This window comes from Malania oleifera, chromosome 3 (assembly GCF_029873635.1).
Source record: "Malania oleifera isolate guangnan ecotype guangnan chromosome 3, ASM2987363v1, whole genome shotgun sequence".
In the NCBI taxonomy this organism is placed as follows: Eukaryota; Viridiplantae; Streptophyta; class Magnoliopsida; order Santalales; family Ximeniaceae; genus Malania; species Malania oleifera.
Genome location: NC_080419.1, coordinates 23,679,094 through 23,702,253, shown reverse-complemented (window position 1 = coordinate 23,702,253; position 23,160 = coordinate 23,679,094). Strand labels below are relative to the sequence as shown.

The 23,160-nt window shown below is 36.1% G+C and overlaps 1 protein-coding gene across 1 annotated transcript in view; it reads left to right on the top strand.

Annotated features, from left to right (window-relative positions):
* Positions 1 to 3,339, top strand: part of LOC131150297 (isoleucine--tRNA ligase, chloroplastic/mitochondrial) — a 66,594-nt gene extending 63,255 nt beyond the window's left edge. Inside the window, exons 20-22 of the mRNA XM_058100925.1 lie at positions 1,096 to 1,345; positions 2,010 to 2,192; positions 2,773 to 3,339. Of these exons, the coding sequence (XP_057956908.1) occupies positions 1,096 to 1,345; positions 2,010 to 2,192; positions 2,773 to 3,030 (691 nt within the window). The 3' untranslated portion in view covers positions 3,031 to 3,339. The remainder of the gene's footprint in view (positions 1 to 1,095; positions 1,346 to 2,009; positions 2,193 to 2,772) is intronic.
* Positions 3,340 to 23,160: the final 19,821 nt, after the last annotated feature.

Sequence of the window (23,160 nt, the reverse complement as noted above, 5' to 3'; positions counted from 1 at the left end):
TTACACCCAAATCTTAACTGGTTCAAGTCAAGGAAACAGCTCTCCAAGTGTGAAGAGAAGGCTACAAACATCATGCTGTGCCTAGGCCATTGATGGTGCGAGATCCTCCTGCAACTGGGTGTTGCACAACGGTTTTTAATGCTTCTAGCCTGCCAACTCAGATCTTAATGACTAGTGAATACAGTTTCTGAAAAAATCCTCATCTGTTTTGCAACTGTTAAACAAATAGAAACCAAGGGAATGTCTTGGTAAACATTGTGTTATGTTCTTGAGTTTGTGTTTGGTTTGCGGAATGAAATAGGGAGTGAATAGAGTAGCCAATGGATATGTATATAATAGTTTATAGGTTATATCATTCAAAGGAAAATCAAGATACAAAAGTTGGTGTTTTTCCTCCCAATATAGAAAAAGCATAGAAATATATATTTCCATAATGAGATTAGGGAAGAGTGATCCTTGTCTATTCCATGTTGGTTGGAATAGTACAAACTTTTATGTGGTCATCGGCCTTCAAATGAAGTTAATGACCTAATCCTATTTTCAAAAATATTATATCCTTATCCAATGATTATTCCATTCATTGATGGGCGTTGTCAAGAACAGTAATTATAACCACCCCCATCCCCAACTAAATAACTAACAATATACATATATATATATATACACACACACACATACACATTACTGAGAGTATATGCAAATGCATGTTATTCTTGTTAAATTTTCTTGCTGAAACCTGGAAGCCTATGCCAAACTGTCGGAAGCTTTGATGGGCAATGTAAAACTGCATACATGTTGCGCATGTGTGCACAGACACTCAATGTCAAACTGCATATATATAATGAAATGGATATGCAAATGCATGTTATTCTTATTAAATTTTCTTGATGAAACCTGGAAGCCTATGCCAAATTGTAGGAGACTATGATGGGCAATGTAAAACTACGTACATTTCACACATGCATGCGCACACACACAGAATGTATACATTTTCTGGAGCTCCCATTTATTACTCTGGTATTTGGGCTTGTGATATTTGGTTATTTGTAATGGAAAATGAATTATTGTTAAACAGCATTTGCTTGTTTCTTTCAGGGGCACTACAAGTTCTACGAGGAGAAGTTGTCAAACAGTTCTTGCTGCCCATCTTCTTTCAATTGTGAGGGTAATTTCTCCTGTACTGCCTCATTTGGCTGAAGATGTGTGGCAGAACCTTCCCTTTCATCATACCCTTGACGATGGATCCGTTGCCAAATTTGTTTTTGAGTCAAGGTGGCCAGCATTGAATGAAAAGTGGCTTGCTTTTCCTATTGAAGAAGTTGATTTCTGGGGGAAAATTCTTGAGGTAGTTCTGCCAACTTCTATATATTAATCGCCAACTGGCTGGAGTGGTGATTTGTGTTTCCCACATGTATTGCTAATCTGTTTATACAAAATTGCAAATTAAATCTCACTGAGAGAATTGGGAATTTGGGGAAAAAGTTGAACTTTGAATCTTTTACAAGTTTCTGCTACAAAATGTGAAATCTAATATAATATATGAAATTAAATTGAAACCTGAGGAAAAATATCAAATCATAAACATTGGTGTCCATTAGTTTCTATTTTTAAAATTATTTCTTCCAAATAACATAAAGGACAAATGAAAAAAATAATTTGTGTTAGGGTTCACTCTGCCTTCAAATAGAATCTATAAGAATTTTTGGAGGTGTTACTGCTCTGAAAAATAGCTTAATACTTAATATTAGCATGAGGTAATATTATGATGAGGCTTTCTGCTATATTTTATCATTAAAATATTTAATTTGATCAGCCTAGTATTCATACTTGTTTGTGCTTTTGTAGTTTTTGTTTCGTCTTTGTTGTCAAGCATTTTCTCAATCAGCAGTTTCTGCTTTACTGCGTTTAACAAACATCATTTGAAACTAATTTTTGAAAACATTGTTAGTTTTGGTGCATATTTCTGCTAGTTAAAAAAAATTATTTTTAATTTAAGCAATTTTGATCAGCTGAGGACTGAGGTTAACAAAGTCCTGGAGGTTGCTCGTACTGAGAAGTTGATTGGTTCCAGTTTGGATGCAAAAGTTTATCTCCACTGCCATGACGATGCAGGCCTATTCTCCAGGTTACATGAAATGAGTGAAGCTAACAATGACGCAGATGAATTGCATCGCATATTCATAACATCTCAGGTACCTTGAACTCTCACTTTTTTGTGTTGCAATTGCAAATGTGTTGCTCTATGTGCCAATCTACCAATAAGGGTTGCACAATTTGCTTACTTATTGCAGCCAGAATCTCATTCTTTTTTGGAGCACCTGAGATGGTTCACAACCTAAACATCTATAAGCAGACTATATCCTGCGAAGCAATTGATTTATTTGGCAATCTGCATATCATTTCACCGACTGTTGTAATTCAGTTTGGTAATTCTGTGTTGTGGCCATGATTGCTGTTGTGGCCATGATTGCCCAACCAGTCTGTCATGGGCATTTGCTTTATACGAAGAAATCCGTGCACTTCCTTGAAATAGACTTTCTTGAAATTAGAATGATCCAATGGCACGTCAAGGATTAACACAGGTGAATTGAGAGGTTAGGGATGGCCAATCTTTGTGGTCGCATTCACATCCTTGTATGACTGCTGAATTGTAGGTTCAACATTAAAGCCCTGGCAGTTTGAACTGTGCCACTGATGTCCTGTATTTCATTCTTATTCGAGTGTCTCTTGCATAAAATTGCGCTTATGACTGCTTAAAATGACAATTTTCAGGCAGAGATTCTTCCCTCACTGGAAAATGAACTGATTGAAAATGTACCGTACACCGGGGAATGCCTGCTTCAAGGAAGGAACCACATCTGGATTGGGGTGTCACATGCAGAAGGCTCAAAATGTGAAAGATGCTGGAATTACTCCCTTCAAGTTGGCTCTTTCGTCGACCACCCGACCCTTTGTGGCCGCTGTTTCAATGTTGTAGCTGCTCAACAGCTACCTGCTGCTGCAGCAACAGCAGCAGCAGCAGTCAGCTGAGAATTGAGACGGGAAAATCAGATTGCTTATGATTTTCAGACATTTTTCAATTACTGAGCTTCAGCCATCAAGACAGCTCTATGGAGCTTTAACGCCCTGCATATATGGACTCTCCCATGGACAACGTTTCCAGAAGATGAAAAGTTTCCTCACAGGAGTAGTTGGGAGCATAATGTTTTTCTAATGTATAGCATGATTTGTGCGCATCTTATTTTGTTCTTTATGCATCATTAAATTGCCCAAAATCTAAATGATTTACTGTTACAAGACATTCATTGATAGAGCAAAAAATAATTGTTTTATAGGCAAGAACTGCAAGCGCTGACCCCCTCCTAAATATTTTGTAGCTTGTTCCCCATGCATATTTAAATAGTTTCCGAAGTCAGAATTGATGGAAAACCATGCATTGGCACATGGAAAAATGTAGAGCTCCAGAAGAATGCAACAACAGTTATTATTATTATTATTAGGTTTCCTTTTTCCCCCAATGCGCACTAGGATGGAAGAAGTATTTAAAGTCAATATTTTAGTAAAATCCTTGTTTGGATAAATTTTAAATTAAATTTGGAAATATGTAAATTTAAAAAGACACTTTGAACAACATAAATCCTTTATATGATATCAAGTAGATATCACTTCAAAATTCTTCTCCTTTGTTGTGATGGAATTTGAAGTGCTGCTAAACACGACTTTGTAATGTTTTTCTTGTGCTACTCAAAAAGTTTGTGTTTCGTCCTACTGTCGATATCGGATTTTGTGGATTCATTTGCATTGTTAATAATTTGTGACTCTTTTGAAATCAAGCAATTATATATTACTAAATCATTAATTAGTTTTACTTGCCTCATCACTTTTTGAAAACAAAGTCATTGCTTTATTTTATTTTTGAAGGAGCAAAATAAAGCCAAGTATTTTTAAAAGAGATTTAAGTTTAGGAGTACTATAGGGAAGGTAATATTTCAACTTTTCTTTATTGAAAATTCAAAGAGTGGCAACTTTGAGCACTTATTCCATGATATGATTCCGTGCTAATTTTGTGTGTGTGTGTGTGTACATTCCTATTTGGAAATGTTCAAATTTTACTCAAAATCTTGAAATATTTTCCTGTTTTATTATTATTTAATAATAAAATATTAAATAATACTCTATTTGGAAAAAAAATTTCCAGTTCAATGCTTACGTAATCTTACGACACCAAACTGCAAGATTTGCCACACGTCAAAACCTGATAGCCCTGGTCATTTAAATCTTGCGGATTGGTCCTGCGAGATTTGTCACCGGTCAAAACCAGATAACTCTAGTTACTTAAATCTCGCAGCTTGATCTTGTGAGATTTGTTACGCGTCAAAACCTAAAACTCTGGTCATCTAAATCTCGCCGCTTAGTCCTGCGAGATTTGTCACGCGTCGACCGAATTCAGGAATATGTGCACAACAAGCTCCAATTCAGGTTTTTGATTTTTTAAAATTCCGTTTAAATGTCTTGAAATATATAGACGCACATATAATACTTCACTTTTTCATCCTTAAAGGAAGATCCATTTGACTAATAAATTTATAAACCATATCCCATATTACTAAAAATAAAAATTTTATTTTAATATAATTAAAAATTGAAAATGTTGACCTTAAATTTTAGTCTCACTCTTTTGAAGAATTTTTTTTTTTCAAATTGAAAAAATTTACAGCTATGGTGAGAGAGCATTGTGAAAATGCGTATGACTATACATGGAAACCCATGCTTTTATTTTGGTTTTAAATTTTCACCCACTCTATTCAATGAACTTATTTACAATCGGTTGGTCTCAATTCAATTGTTGACATTGTTAATTCAATTACTCCCAACATCAAATGGAAAAGTCCAACAAATGCTCTCTCATGTAGAAAAATTTTAAATGCTGCTTTTTCTTTCTCTTTTTTCTTTTATTGATTCACTACCTCAATGGTATGAGGATTATTTAGGAGCATTTTTATTTTGACACATCTCATATTTTAATTAAAATATAAAAATAATTTGGCTATATTTTCACAAGCTCTTGATTATTACATTTTAATTTGCTCCATTTTTAAAGTTATTTACTAACTCGACAATTTTCAAGTCGTGTGCTTTGATATATTTTTCAAAGTTATGTTTCTCAATTTTAAAACATGCAAAGTGATAACTCTTTGTAAATTCTATGCTTACCATTTAAGAGTAGAATTGCTTGTATGATAGGAGAATTGCTTATATGATAGGTGATAACATTGTGTTTCATTCTAAATTGTCATGCACAACTTTCATTCACATATACATGTTGGAAAAATGAATAAACATTCCCAATTATACATAAATAATACAACGATGCTATAAAATGAAATGAAAATAATCAATGCTATATAAATGAAATAAACATAATGCTATACTATTCAGTGCCGTAGCGAGGTCGTCTCTGGGGTCGAGCTAGCTACTGTCTGCATCTGCCCTCTCCCCGCTGGTCATTGGTATCAAGAAGAGGGCATGCACACGAGCAACGAGCCAACGTTCACTTCCCACTCGTCCGACCTCTGCCCTCTTTACTCTGCAACAGTCTCCTCTATGGTCTCTCTATTCTGTGCGCAGAAAATTAAAGGAGAAATGGTGTTTGAAGGGCCAAAGCAAATCTCGCAAGACCAAGTTACGATATTTTCCAAGTGTCAGCTCACGGTTCATTTCCGCTACAATTCTCGCAGGTTCGTCCTACGAGGTTAATTAGCTAGCTTGCCACGCGTTAGCTTCCGGTTCATTTCCCCCTGCAAATCTTGCATCTTGGTTCTGCGAGATTTGCTTCTTAGCATGCCACGCGTCAAAATGAGAAGGCTTGACCTTTTAAATCTCGCAGTACTGTATCGGAATCACTGCCACCCATACTAAAAGGCCCCGCGTTGCTACTACCTCTAGTATTTGCATCGTTATTTCTAGGGTCCATCCTGAAAGTAGAACAGGGTAGTTTTAAAATCCCAATATCATAACACGATCAGTGCATCTATCTAACTAAGAAACCATAAAATATCCTCATACAACCAACCAACTTAACGTCCATGATCCCAATTTAAGATTCAGTCTCACCACTTGAAACAAGAACCGATGATAGTTTGTCATGACTTTCCTGAAATCGTCATTTCAGAAAAATCACAGAAATCATCACGGAATTCCTGCCTCCACGCTCCTCCAATAATGACTTACTAAATTCTAATCTACCCATATCCTACCCTCATCAAAATTCATTCATATACTCTAGTATTGTTATCCGCTGAAGTCTACAAAACCTAACAACCTAGGTTTTGATACCATAAATTGTAACGACCCCAAATATATCTACATATATATACAAAATAAATTTGCTCCGATACCACATACTGTAGTGTCCCAAACCCGGTGGGGGCCCATAGAGCTATCCTATCTTACATACATCTCTGATACCATAACTATAACAACCCGAACCCGAACCCGAAGTGGGGTATGGGTATACCTATTGTTGGGAATTAAAAAACAAATTCTGAAACCTGTGAGAAACAAAATAGAGAAAGAATACACGCCAAAGAAAAAGAATCACACGCACAAGAAAGTATTTACGTGGTTCGGTAATTTTTCCTACGTCCACGGAGTTGCAAGGATTTTACTATTATCAGGGAGAAATATTACAGAGAGTGCTGCGGTACAATACTCTCCCTCTTGCCCTCTCTCATAGTTTTTATCACAAACCCTAATCACCCAAAAGCAATCCTTTTATATGTTGTGCATAGGGTTCCGTTCCGAATGGGCCCAAAAAATTTTCCCGTTCACTCCATGGACTAAGCCTTAGGATAGAAATCTCTCATTAAATAAAGGCCGTGTCATCATCCAAATTTAACATAACTAGGCTCCACAAAGCCCAACACCTATCATAACTCATTATCCAAACATGTAGTAGAAAACATAATTACCACATAAAAATACTGAGTTGTAAATCCATCATAATACCTTAATATCTCCCCAAAAGAAAACCAAATAATACTATTGCCCAAAGTGTACAAAACATATACATATACATGCACATATCAAAGTCTCACCAGTACTTATTCCAACCCAAAACTAAACAGTCTCGCCCCGGAGCTCTCTAAGCTTGAACCCCTGGATTTCTTGAAAAGTTAAATTATTGGGGTGAGACACCTCTCAGTAAGAAGGAATAGATTATCATCAGTGTGTGGCAACATGAGTTCTAGTGTATCATAAATATATCCTGTAAATAACTAACTTTAACTGAAAAAGCATGTAAATATGTATTCATAAATATATAAGTATGGTAAATACATACTTTTCAACATAAGTATACTTTATCATAATAAGTTTTTCTATATATGTAAATCATTTGATATATCTGCATAATACTGAAATTTTCTCCTAGATGGATAGTTAGCTGATATCATGTATTACCCCCATATGATTGGATTGTGCGGTCCGTAGGCGGGACTTAACTATGGCTGGCCTACCACACTAAGACAAACATAACTCGTCTGTAAGTACGATTGGCCACCCTAACCTGGTCCGGCCTGACAAAAGGGATATACTACGCTTTTATGGCCCAATCGACTATCCATTCACCAACACTTTATCTGAGGCGTGTTGTGGTGGCACTGATCTAACATAATAGCGTGCTCTAAATCTGAACTAATCCATCAAGGTTTTGCTACCATATAATACATTTCATATAATATAACTGTAACATAATCTCATTTTTCATATTTCTGCATAAAATATGTCATATCATAATTTATGTATAAACTGTCATTTCACAACTGATCACGGCATAAAGCCAGCTGAACTGTCATGGCATTAAGACAGCTAAACTGTCATAATATACTGAACATGGCATAAAGTCGGTTGAACTGTCACAGCATTAAGCCGGCTAAACTGTCATATCGTAATTTCTGTAATATTTAGAATATTTTCTAAAAATCATTGTCAAACTGTACTTGTTTTGGATAATCGTAAAATAATTTGACATGCTTATATATATATCGTAAAAAAATATTCATACTCATGCCAGACAACTTAAGTGATAAACTATAATATAACAACTTTCTGGAAAAAAATATATTTTGCTGAAGATTAACATTAAATCATCTTCTAGGGTTTACTCAACTCAAAATACCTGGTTTCCAAAAAATATACATATAATAATTCATAATCAAAATTTCCATATGCCTGATTATTTTGAAAAATCATATATATCATTTCTATAATTATATACTACAGTTTAATAGGTGATATTTCTAAAAATACCTGACATAATCTATTCCCCTTACCTTATCCCTAGAGTGGTGTCTAGGATCCCCAAATAATGAATCTGCTCCGATTAAACGGCTAAGGATCGACGCTAGGACACCGAAATGGTGTTTATTCCACAATTTGGTTGAGTTTTGGAGAGAGATTTAAGAGAGAGAAAGAGAGGATTTCATAACCCTATAGGAGAGAAATAGATATCCCAAAAAATGATTTAGATTCCTATTTATAGGTGTGCTGGTCTAGACAAAATCGTCGACGGTTTTCCTGAAACTGTCGATGGTTTGGTTTTTAACCAAACCTATTTCCACTTTTTTTTACCTTTATTGGACCTCGGTAACTTAAAACCGTCGATGGTTTTCCTAAGACTCCTCAAACCATCGTCGATTTGGTCTTGCACTAAAGCAAATACCCCTTTTTTATTATTATTATTACTATTTTTTTGAGTCTCTACACATTTGCTCCACCTCTGCATTATCAACCCCTGAAAAGAAAACCACAGATTTAGCTTCATTACAACGAAGCAGAGATATCATGTAAAAAATGCCTAAAAGCCTTTTAACACATCTGGAAGAAAAAGGGACTCCTTTAGTAAGGATCAAAAGATCATCAGCAAAACATAATTTACCAGCTGAATTTTCTCACACTTAGCGTGGAAGGAGAGGAAATGATTAATAGTGGCATTCCTCAACATTATACTGAAAACTTCCATAGCCATAACTGTTGACCTTATAGGTCACGCCCGGTTTTGATTACGACAAATACTCATTATATCTAATGGGTGTTTGAGATTATATGTAGGAACTTAAATTGACAGATCAGAATGCACATAGAGAAAGTGAAGATTGAAGACCTAATTACTTTACGTTGTAATATATTTCATTTGTGTAATTGGTCTGTAATAGTAATTAGGGTCTTTACTTGTAAAAATCACACACATCACATATATGATCTAATAGGCAAGCTCATACTAAAATATAAATTGAAACAGGACCTAGAAAAGACCCTAGTACATTCACCATTGCACTTGTATGAGTTAGGCACTTGAATAGGGTGATTGTGTAATGAAACAGGACCGAAATGCACAAAATGTGCACCTTCGGTCGACCGACTTGGGTAGTTCATTCTGGCCCAAGTCGACCGAACCCGGTCTGGGTCAACAGGTTGACCACAGTCTGATGGACCAAGCTTATGAAGCTCATTTGACTCCAGTCGACTGAACCTCCCTGAAGTCAACAGTTTGACTTTCTAGTCGACCGAGAAAATTTTGTATTGCACCAACCTGGTCGACCGAGTTCCCACGTGTGGGAATCTAGCGGTCTGGTCGCCCGATTGGTTTAGTTCATTCTAGTCCTCCTTGACCGAACCTCGCTAATTTGGAAAAATTGCCTCGGACATACTTGTCTGGTCGACCGACCCTGGAGTTCATTTTTGGCCCGATCGACCGAGCCTCAAGAACTTGGTCGACCGAATCCATCCTGGTAGACCAATGCTCTTGGGTTGGACCTATTTTTTACCGTGGTTAACTCGATAAAATAGGCTTAAAATGATTAAATCTTTTCTAATAATCCTGACCATGTCCCTAATGGTTATAATTCTAGGGGAGTCTATTTATACCCCTTCATTTGGGATGATTAGTAACTTGATTAAGAAACTTAATTAAGAAATTCTCTCTCACTCTCAAAAATCCTACTACTCATTTTTATACTCTTTTCACTCATACTTACTTTCTACTATTGGTTAAATCCTCTCTAAGTTGATTGAGTGTTTGTTTTAATAGGCTTGCTCTCCCATCCTTGTTTGATTGATTCGATTTTCTTGAGAGCTAAGCCCGAGTGTTCTTAGAAGACTTTGCTGATAAGTCTCTCCTAAGAAGACTTGTATTAAGCTTCTGAGTATTGCATCTTCGTTGCAATAACTTAGGAAGTTTGTATTTGTTTTGGGGTTGCAAAAATATTTTCAAAAACATTTCCAAATATCTTGTGTGATTTATCTTGACATACCTTTAAAAAGATATTTGTTTATGTGATATTAATCTTTGTTGCAATATTCACTGACTTACATATCATTTTACTGAATACAAATATTATACATCTTTTGCAAACCAAGCATATACATTATATAATATTTACGTGATTGAGATATCCTGCTGATTGATATTCTTGAGACTTTCTTGATATCTTTGTGTGGACACGTTGATTGAATATCTTGAGAAACAAAGATTGCTTGTTGACACTCTCACGCACTCATTACATTGATAGCAAATATATTTGAGAGTTAAAATATTAAACTACACTGAGCTTACATATTAAATCATTTTGTGGTGTATGTGACTGAGCGTATCTGGGTACATATCTACTTTACATGAAAGCACAATCGTTGTACCGATATTCTTTGATTGTAAAATCTGAGTGTTTCTAGGCGTGGCCTGAAGGGGCGGTAATCCAGCTCGATAAGGATTGGTTGTAAAAGTTGAGGTCAGTCCTATGCTAATTGATCTGATTTGTTTAGGTGCCGCTCCACCCGCTTAAGTGAGAAATTATAGTGGTAATCCTTGTGCTTGTTAGCCAAGGTGGGGACGTAGGCAATTGGCCGAACCTCGATAACATTTCTGTGTGTCACTCTTACCTTATTGTTTTCTGGTGCATGTGCTGTTAATTAAATTGCTTTATTTAATTTCTAGTATATTTACATTACCTTCACTAGATTGACCTTAGGGTTGTGAATATACTGGTGTTAGAATATTTACCTAAGGATTAAATTTTACAAATATCAATTCACCTCGCTTTTGGGATCACGGTAAAGCTAACAATTGATATCAGAGCCACGTAGCATAGACTAACTGTTATGTTGCAAAAAGATCACATATAACTCATAACTCCATGACCCCTTTCCCTGAGGGACCATCTTCCACACGACCTCCTATTTTTAGTGGTGTTTACTACACCTTCTGGAAACAGAGGATGCGCATCTACCTTCAAAATACTAATTGGAAGGTGTGGAGGATTGTCTCTAAGGAAAATTATGTCCCCATGAAAACTGAGGATACAGTTAGGGTTCCTAAGATTAAAGATGAATATGATGATAATGATATGAAAGTTGTTAGTCTTAATGCCACTGCCATGAATATTTTGTACTATAGTCTTGATGTAAATGAATTTAAAAAAATTATGGCATGTTCTACTGCAAAAGAAATATGGGATTAGTTAAATGTCACATATGAGGGTACTAGAGATGTGAAAGATAGTAGGACAGAAATGTTGACCAATAAGTATGAGGCCTTTAGGATGAATGTAGGCGAGTCCATTCAAAGCATGTACACTAGATTCACACACATCATAAACTCACTGCATACATTAGGAAATACTTATCACACATACGAGATGATTAGGAAGATCCTTAGAGGCTTACCTCCTGTTTGGGAAGCCAAGGCTACGGCCATTACTGAGGGTAGAGACCTTAAGGCCATGACTTTAGATGAATTGATAGGTTCCCTGATCACTTATGAATTAGCCATAAAATAGAGACTTAATGAGCACAATAGTGTTAAGAAAGTGACTGCATTAAAAATCTCCACAAACACATCTAGTGAATGCATTGAATCTGACACTGATGAGGATATGGTCATGCTAACCAAAAAAATTTAGCAGATTCTTCAGGAAGAATAGAAAGCCATATAAAAGATTCAGGGAGTCTACAACTAAAAAGGGAGAATCAAGTAAAAGAAAAGAGAAATCAAATGCTCCCACGTATTACAATTGCAACAAGGTCGGGCACACCAAACCAGATTGCCTACTGCTGAAAAAGGAGGCTAAGAAAAAGAAGAAAGGCATGAAGGTCGGGACGTCATGGGCTAAACTTAGTAGCAGCGGCTCAAAATCAGACCACAGCGACTCAGAGGTCGCTAATCTGTGCTTGATGGCACACGAGGATGAGGTATCTTCTTCTAGCTCATTGTCTTCATATTATTCATCTAATGATTGTGATTCTGATTGCATGTCTACATTTAGAGAGTTACAATTTGAATATATTCGTTGTAACGACTTCAAAATTCTCACCATTTTATATATATATATATATATATATAATCATATCTACGCAGCGGATATACAAGTCATACAACCATATATACCAAACAATATCAGAATTCAGTACATTCAGACCATAGCCATATACAATAACTCCCTCTAGTATTATCTACCCTAAAAATCCAAAACCCTGTCACAAACTTACCCTACAACTAGGGTAACCAAGTCAACTCTCTATCCGCGAGCCTGATCTACTCACCTAACTGGCTCACTTGAAAAGTGGTAAAGTAATGGGGTGAGACGACGCTCAGTAAGTGGAAATATGCTATTACTAGTGCATGGCGACCGAGTCGTAAAACTATAATAATAGTATTTAAAACTGCATGATCTGACAAATCTGTAAAACACATGTATAGTAGCTTAAAATATTTGTATCATTTGAAATTTCTATCATTCATACTGCTATATCATACTACATACGACAAAGCCTGTAAAACTGTATACATATACACATACATAACTGTGCTCTTTCCCTGGGACTCTGTATGTCATGATTTGACCCCTCATTATGGGGTTGTGTAGCCCATAGGCAGGACTTAACTCTGGTCAGACCTCCAAGTAAGTCATCATACTCTACACTACCTCAGTCCGGCCAAACTGCATCCACTCCTAAGCTCGGGATTGACTGCTACCTCGTCAAACTGGCCCCCTCAACCCAGTGAACTGGGGAGTTGCATCCTCTCCTAGCACAGTTTGACGGTACCCACACACTATCTGAGATATGTGGTTGCACTTTATTCTGTATATAGCAACGGTACCGTGCTCTGTAACTGTATCTATCTATAATCTTTCCACAGGGATCTGATACTATATATATATATATATATAATATACTATTTTTACTATTTTCATTATGTTTCCAAAATAACCATAACACAAGTAATCTAAATTGTAAATACTGTAATATATGTAACATCTTGATGCTATAACTGTATAATCTGTCTGTACTTTCTATCTGTGTAATCTGTCTATATACCTTGAGTGTTATGGCATTTAGGAAAACATAACATTCTGTATATACTATGTATATTGATCTGAATAAATATCTGTGTACATATATATACATATATCTGTGAAGCTATCTGAATAAAAACTATATATGTACTTATATATGTTTGTATAATATCGGTGAATATCCGGCTATATTTGTATATTCTGTATAACATCATATACTGGAAAAACTGTATAAAATTCTACATTAAATAATATCTACTCAGGCAACACATACTTTAGAATCTCATATTTAGTAAAAGTTACATAATAACTGGTATACATGCACATATGTAAAATTCCTGTTAATATAATCAAATCTTTTAGCGTAGCATATTTCCCTTATTTTCTGAAAAGCCCTCACTGAACTCTGGCCCTACACCCGCAGGGTTCTCCACTCAACACCCTGAAAACGACATCCCCCAAAACAAAACATCAGTATTTTCTTGCATACAACATTTCTTATAACTGCAGGGAAAGCATATTTTGAATAAAACACCTTACCCTGAATTTAGGATGAATTTCAAACCACTTCCACCAACAATCCACTCCAGCAAACTTGCAGAGAACTTCCCCAAGAGCGTCGTGGTGGCTTCAGATCATCTATCCGACAAGAAATAGGGCCGAAATCGAAGAGAGAAGGGGAGAGGGGCCTAGAGAGAGAAACAGAAGGTTTCCTACGCAAATTTCACGTTAAAAATTCTGGTTTAGAAGTACTTATAGGCCTAGATTGGTAGATGAGACACGTCATCTCGTCGACGAGTCTTTAAGGAATTTCGTCGTCGAACCTTCCTTCCTCGTTGACGAATTTCGAACCGCCCAAAAACCCCTCTCGATATCTTCTCGTCGACGAGACGTGCCCTCGTCAGCGAGGTTCTCATGTACCCTCGTTGATGAATCCCCTGCATTCGTCGAAGAAGCCCTTAATATTTTTCTTGGGTTATTACATTCGTGTATCTAAATTGTTAGGTAAAATAACCAAAGAAAATAATGATTTGAAAAATAAATGTGAAAATTGGTCAAAATTATTTAATATTGCATAAACCTCACATGCTTCCATTTTAAAAGAAAAAAATTCTACTATTGTTGAGCTTGAGAGGAAATTGGAGGATAGCTCCATAATCATTTTTAAATTCACCGAGGGCAAACGCAATTTTGAAAAACTACTTGGTGCCCAAAGAAACTCCTTATGTAAAGAGGGTCTTAGTTTTAATGCTATTGAAAATATTAGACGACCTAATCTTTACTTAAGACATTTTACACGTGAGTCAAAGTCTCATGTCCCTCCTAAAGATCCTAAGTGTAGACTAAGATGTTTTAAATGTAAAAAAATTGGTCATATTCAATTTGACTGTCCACTTAGGAATAAGCGTGTTAGAATTAGGAAAGTATGGGTAATTAAGGGAGATCCGACCACTAACCCTCGTGGACCCAACAAAATTTGGGGACCAGCATCACTTACTTAGTGTATTTTGCAGGTATGCCTAAGATCGTCCTCCTCCAAGGACTGATGGTACTTGGATAGCGGGTGCTCACGACACATAATCGGCGACAAGGGAAAATTCACTTCAATCATTCTTAAGGATGGAGGCTATGTGACATTTGGAGATAATGCAAAAGGACGCATCATCGGGGCAGGTAAGGTTGGTAAGGATTCGTCTCTTACTATTGATGATGTGTTATTGGTTGATGGGCTGAAATATAATTTACTTAGTATAAGTCAATTGTGTGATAAAGGATATAAAGTATCTTTTGAGAATGATAAATGCATAGTAGAAGATAAATCAGATCACAAAGTGATTTTTACTGTCGATCGCCATGAAAATGTTTACACTACTTCTCTTGATAATTTAGCTTCACAACAGGTAACATGTTTTTCTGTTGTAAATGAAACTAGTTGGTTATGGCATAGGCGCTTAGGACACTCAAGCATGAATTTATTATCTAAACTTGTTAGAAAAGAATTAGTAAAAGGCTTGCCTAAAATGTCATTTGTAAAAGATAAAATTTGTTATGCATGTCAAATGGGTAAGCAAACAAAATTTAGCTTTAAGAAAAAGAAATTGATATCTACCACTAGACCACTTGAGATGCTTCATTTAGACTTGTTTGGTCCTAATTCTGTACAAAGCCTTAGTGGTAAATCATATGCTTTTGTAATCGTGGATGACTTTTCTAGATTCACATGGGTGTTGTTTCTTGCATATAAAAATCATTCATGTGAACAGTTCACCAAACTTTATAGGAGAATTCAGAATGAAAAAGGATATAAGACAACTCATATAAGAAGTGATAGAGGCACGAAATTTAAAAATGAGAACATAGAAAAATATTGTAACTTAGAGGGCATATCACACAACTTCTTTGCACCTAGGACACCTCAACAAAACGGTGTGGTAGAAAGAAAGAATAGGACACTGCAAGAGATGGGTAGAACTATGTTGAATGAACATAAATTACCTAAATATTTTTGGGCCGAGGCCATAAATACTGCATGCTATGTTATGAATAGGGTGTTGATTAGACCGTCAATAAATAAAACCCCTTATGAATTGTGGAACAATCATAAACCTAATATACCCTATTTTCATGTATTTGGTTGTAAATGCTTTGTACTTAGGGATAATAAACACTTAGGAAAGTTTGACTCTAAATCTGATGAAGGCATTTTCCTAGGTTATGCACTTAATAGTAAAGCATATAGGGTTTTCAATAAAAGAACATTAATTGTCATTGAATCCATTCATGTTGTGTTTGATGAATCTAATTCATTTTCTAATAAGGATGATGAATATGATATTGATATTAGAAAATGCTTAGAAAAATTATTTATTAAAAACAATGCAAGTGAAAACCAAGAAGTAAATGAGAAATCATCTGAAGAGAATGAAAATGAAAATCAGGAGTTGCCTAGAGATTGGCAATTTGTTAGAAATCATCTTATAGATCAAATCATAGGTGAACCGTCCCGTGGTGTAGCCACAAGATCCTCCTTAAGAAATCTAGTAAATCATTATGTTTTTTTATCCCAAGAAGAACCTAAAAAATATTAAAGAAGCAGTAGAGGATGAGTCTTGGGTAATGTCCATGCAAGAAGAACTTGACCAATTTGAAAGAAGTAAAGTGTCGACTCTAGTTCCTAGGCCTAATGATCACGCAATTATTAGAACTAAACGGGTATATAGAAATAAGAAAGATGAGAATGGGGTAGTAACTAGGAATAAGGTTAGATTAGTTGCCCAAGGATATAATCAGGAGAAGGGAATTGACTTTGATGAAATATATGCTCCTGTTGCTAAATTAGAAGCCAATCGTATGCTACTAGCTTATGCCACTTTCAAAAATTTTAAATTGTTTCAAATGGATGTTAAAAGCGTTTTTCTAAATGGCTATATTAATGAAGAAGTATATGTAGAACAACCACCCGATTTTGAAAATCACAAATATCCATATCTTGTTTATCGGTTGTCTAAGGCCCTATATGGATTGAAACAAGCTCCTAGAGCTCGGTATGAGAGGTTTAGTGGTTTTCTACTAGAAAATGAGTTTACCCGTGGCAAAATTGACACTACACTCTTCATCAAATAAAAAAATGATGATATGCTCCTTGTTCAAATTGATGTGAACAATATCATTTTTGGAGCAACTAATGATGAGTTGTGTAATGAGTTTGTCAAATGCATGCAAAGTGAATTGGAAATAAGCATGATGGGTGAACTTAGTTTCTTCTTAGGGCTACAAATTAAGCAAGCTAATCGTGGAACTTTCATATGCCAATCTAAATATATTAGGGACTTGCTAAAGAAATTTAATATGAAAGATTGTAAAATTCTTGGCACACCTATGAACTCTTCCAATAAGCTTGATAAAGATGACTAAAGAATCCATGTTGACGTAAAATTGTATCGTGGCATGATTGGGAGTCTCCTATATCTCACTGCTAGTAGGTCTGATATTATGTTTAGTGTGTGTATGTGTGCTAGGTTTCACGTTGCCCCTAAGGAATCCCATCTAAAAGCAGTTAAACGAATCCTTAGGTATCTAGTTGGGACTATAGAGTTAGGCTTATGGTACCCTAAGCATACTACTTTTGAGATTGTGAGGTATACTGATGCTGACTTTACTGGTAGTAAGGTTGATAGAAAAAGTACCAGTGGCACTTGTCACTACTTAGGACAATCTCTTGTTTCTTGGTTCTCCAAGAAACAAAACTCTGTTGCCTTATCCACAGCCGAAGCATAATATATTGCGGTTGGAAGTTGTTGTGCCCAAACTCTTTATATGAAACAACAACTTATGGATTGTGGATTGCACTACGACGCAATTCCAATTAAATGTGATAACATTAGTGCAATCAACATCTCTAAAAATCCTATCTCACATTTACAAACTAAACACATTGACATTAGACATCATTTTCTTCGTGATCATGTATAGAAAGGGGATGTTGCGCTTGAGTTTGTATGCACCAATGAACAGTGGGCGGACATATTCACTAAACCACTTCCCGAGAATAGGTTCATACAAATTAGACGTGAGTAAGGTTTAATGCACAATAGAGAGGTGTCTTAGATGTTTCATAGTTTGCATAAATTTAGGGGGAGCTCTCAAGTTAAATTTAAATTTGAAAGTCTTCACAACTTATATTGTTGTTAATATGTCTTAGTGGATTAGACTTGATGAATTTTGACTATTGCTTGTGTGTATGACTCTTTTATCTACAGCATGATCATATTTGACTTTATGCATATCGATGGTTGTTTGTGTTGCACAACTCTTTTATTCACTTCATGATGATATTGGAATTTATATTTGATTGTTGGATCATACTGAACTGTTTGAGTAATTGTGGAAGAACTGTTAGGATATATAAACTCAAATGGGTTACATTTTATACAGGATTTGTTTTGGAAAGTCCAATTTACAAACGGCACTTTGCCAAAATTTTTCAAAATCTTTCCAAAATTTATAATGTATAAATCTAACATTTATCCATTGCCTAGAGTTTTAACTCTTATAGCCCTTTTTACTGTTTCCAAAAGGAGGAGATGGAGAGGGGCAAAAATAATTGGGTAAAGTAATTTTGTTAAAATAAATTGGATGCATATTGATAGGGGGGCCTTCTTAGGCCTATACCCATATTTTTGCTGGCTATCTTTGTCATCATCAAAAAAGAGGAGAATGTTGACCTTATAGGTCACGCCCAGTTTTGATTATGATAAATACTCATTATATCTAATGGGTGTTTGAGATTATGTGCAGAAATTTAAATTGACAAATTAGAATGCACATAGAGAAAGTAAAGATTGAAGACCTAATTACTTTACATTGTAATTTATTTCATTTGTGTAATTGGTCTGTAATAGTAATTAGGGTTTTTACTTGTAAAAATCACACACATCACATGCATGGTCTAGTAGGTAAGTTCAAACTAAAATATAAATTGAAACAGGACTTAGAAAAGACCATAGGACACTCGCCATTGCACTTGTATGAGTTAGGAATAGGGTGATTATGTAACGAAACAGGACCGAAATGCACAAAATGTGTGCCTTCGGTCGACCGACCTAAGTAGTTCATTCTGGCCTCGGTCGACCAAACCCGGTTTGGGTCAACAAGTTGACCACAGTCCGATTGACCAAGCTTATGAAGCTCATTGGACCCCGGTCGATCGAACCTCCCTGAAGTCAACAGTTTGACTTCCTGGTTGACCGAGAGAATTTTGTATTGCACCAACCTGATCGACCAAGTTCCCACATGTGGGAATCCAATGGTCTGGTTGACCGACCGATTTAGTCCATTTTAGTCCTGGTCGATTGAACCTCGCTAATTTGGAAAATTTGCCTCAGACATACTTGTCCAGTCGACTGATCCTAGAGTTCATTTTTGGCCCGATCAACTAAGCCTCAAGAACTTCGGTCGACCGAATCCATCCCGGTCAACCGGTGCTCTCGGGTTAGACCTATTTTTTTACCGCGGTTAACTTGGTAAAACAGGCTTAAAATAATTAAATAATGATTAAATCTTTTCTAATAATCCCGACCATGTCCCTAACGGTTATAATTCTAGGGGAGTCTATTTATACCCCTTCATTTGGGATGATTAGCAACTTGATTAAGAAACCCAATTAAGAAATTCTCTCTCACTCTCAAAAATCCTACTACTCATTTTTATACTCTTTTCACTCATACTTACCTTCTACTATTGCTTAAATCCTCTGTAAGTTGATTGAATGTTTATTTTAATAGACTTGCTCTCCCATCCTTATTTGATTGATTCGATTTCCTTGAGAGCTAAGCTCGAGTGTTCTTAGGGGACTTTGCTAATAAGTATCTCCTAAGAAGACTTGTATTAAGCTTTTGAATATTGCATCTTCGTTGCTATAACTTAGGAAGTTTGTATTTGTTTTGGGGTTTCAAAAACATTTCCAAATATCTTGTGTGATTTATCTTGACATACCTTTGAAAAGATATTTGTTTATGTGATATTAATCTTTGTTGCAATATTCACTGACTTACATATCATTTTGCTGAATACAGAGATTATATATCTTTTGCAAACCAAGTATATACATTATTTAATATTCACGTGATTAAATATTCTTCTAATTGATATTCTTGAGACTTGCTTGATATCTTTGTGTGGAAACGTTGATTGAATATTTTGAGATACAAAGAGTGCTTGTTGACCCTCTCACGCACTCATTACATTGATAGCAAATATATTTGAGAGTTAAAATATTAGACCACACTAAGCTTATATATTAAATCATTTTGTGGTGTATGTGACTGAGCGTATCTGGGTACTTATCTGTTTTACACGAAAGCACAATCACTGTACTGATATTCTTTGATTGTAAAATTTGAGTGTTTCCAGGTGTGGCCTGAGGGTGCGGTAATCCAGCCCAATAAGGATTAGTTGTAAAGGTTGAAGTCAGCTCTGTGCTAATTAACCTGGTCTATTTAGGTGCCGCTTCACCCGCTTAAGTGAGCAATTATAGTGGTAATCCTTGTACTCGTTAGCCAAGGCAGAGATGTAAGCAATTGGTCGAACCTCAATAAAATTTCTGTGTGTCACTCTTACCTTACTGCTTTCTAGTGCATGTGTTGTTAATTAAATTATTTTATTTAATTTCTAGTATATTTACATTGCTTGCACTAGATTGATCTTACGGTTGTGAATATACTGGTATTAGAATATTTACCTAAGGATTAAATTTTAAAAATACCAATTCACCCCCCCTCTTGGGATCACGGTAAAGCTAACAGAGGTGCATTGATTATATTGTGCGTAGTAGTACATATCAACTTATGTAAGAAGTGTTTGTTTGTACGTAAAATTTTAAATCTCTTGTATTCCAAGCGTGGGCCTGAAGAGGGAGACTAGCCCTATTAAATAGGCCCGAACTGGCTTAGACTCGGTTAAGAAAGCTAGGTGTGTCATCTTGGTAAGACGTGTTGGTTGAGGTCAGCCCCTTGAATTGACATGATTGTAATCAGTGTCGCTCCACCCGTTAAGTGAGCTTTAGTGGAGTCCTCGGGCTTACGAGCTAGAGGCAGGGCCGTAGGCACAGTTGGCCGAACTCCAATAACATATCGTGCGTGTTCTTTATATTTCCGTAAATTTATTTTCCGCACATTTATTTTCAACACATGTATGTTGTATGCTTGATTCATTTTATGTAGTAGATGTGTTGATTGGGTTTATAATTAAATAGAAAGACCCTAAGTTTGTGTAATGCTGCTGCTAGATTGGTTGACCTAGGGACAAATTTTTTTAATACCCAATTCACCCCCTCCCCTCTTGGGAATACACCAAAGCTAACATCATCCCTCCAAATGCTGCCCTCGTCAAAGCATGGAAAAGGCGGAATGCAGATACATTTTGTGCTATTGTCACAAGTGTATCCCGATTCTGTACTTACGTTGATCCAGCATACATCCAAGGCTGCAGATGCTTGGAATGGTCTGAAGATTCAATATGAAACAAGGAACCAAACACGCATTCAAAACTTGGAAAATCAACTTACTGCAAAAAAGCTACATGACGGAGAATTAGCAGAAGTATTCATCACTAGAATCAAAAATATGTGTGATCAGATGGCGATAGTGGGCATAGTAAAGACCAGTGAGGAGTTAGCTCAAAAATGTATTCGAGTGATGCCATCAAAATATGACAGTCTGGTAACTGCTCTTAACACACAAATTAGAACTCCTGTACTAACCTTTGAGGAATTTTGTGCTTTACTACTAGAGGAGAGGATGAGGCTGAGAAGCAAAGAAAATGAAAGCAGTGGTGCTTTCACCATGCATATCAAAGGCAAGGACAATACTGTTGAAAAGAAGAAGGGAAAGAACAAGAAGAGATTTTTTGGTACGTGCTACTCCTGCAACAAAAAAGGGGCATGCAGCCAAGGATTGCAGAAAATGTATCTACGATGAAAAGAACGGCACGTTGAAGCCTACGTGGAATGTCAAATAGATAGCAAATTGTGCTAAAATAGAATTAGATCTTTTCATGGTTATAGAAGAAATGTGCTCAACTGCTCAAACCGTACTAAGCGATTGCTCATGGGTACTTGATAGTGGAGCTTCCCGACACATGACCAGAAAAAGGACTGGTATGGTTCCCTTAAACCTCTACATAAACCTATGAATGTGATTGTCGGAAATAATGCAAAGTGTCTAGTAGAGGGCATTGGATCCATTTCCTTAAAAACCACGAATGGCCAAGGTAAAACTCTTTCAGATGTAATTTATGTTCTTCAAATTAAGAGGAATCTTTTATCTGTAGCTGCTATCACTGACCGTGACTATAAAGTACGATTTATGAAAACAAAAGCTGAGATCATTGATAGCAATGGCAGCATTGTGGGTGAAGGTATTCGAAAGAATAACCTGTATGAGTTTGTGGCACTTGCCGCAACAACAAGAGATACAACAAGCATACTTTGGCATGAAAGTTTTGGACACATCTCTTATGCAGTTTTGAAGGAGATGCAGAGAAAGGAAATGGTGGTTGATCTTCCTGTAGTAGTTGATACTGCAGAGCCTTGTGAAGCTTGCATGCTGGGCAAGCAACATCGTATGTCATTTCCACAAAAGAGCAACAACAAATCAAAGCTTCCTCTAGAGCTAGTACATGCAGATCTCTGTGGTAAAATGACTACTCCTGCACTAGGAGGATCTTTCTATTTTATACTGTTAGTCGACGATTATAGTAGAAAGATGTCGGTGTACTTTCTTCCTGATAATACTGAGGTGTTTGTAAAATTTAAAGTGTTGCATAAACTTGTTGAAAATGAGATAGGTTTGCAGTTAAAGAAACTTCAAACAGATCAAGGAGGCGAGTTCACATTAGGGGAGTTCAACAATTATTGCAGTGCATTTGGCATCAAGCGCCAATTGTCGGCACCAAAAACTCCACAATAGAATGGTGTTTTGGAACAGAAAAATTGCACTGTGATGGAGATGGCCAAAGCAATGATGAAGGCACAAGACCTTCCAAAATCATTTTGGGCAAAAGTTGTTAATACGGTTGTGTATATTCTCAACCGATGCTTCACTAAAGCTTTGGGGAACAAAACCCCTCACGAGGCTTACTCTGGTAAGAAACTCTCTGTTTCTCATTTTAGAACATTTGGTTGCAGATGTTTTTTGTATGTTCCAGATGAAAGTAGAAGAAAGTTAGATGACAAGAGTCAAAAGTGCATCTTCTTAGGATACAATACAGAATCAAAGGCATATCGTTTTTACGAGGCAAAGAAGATCAT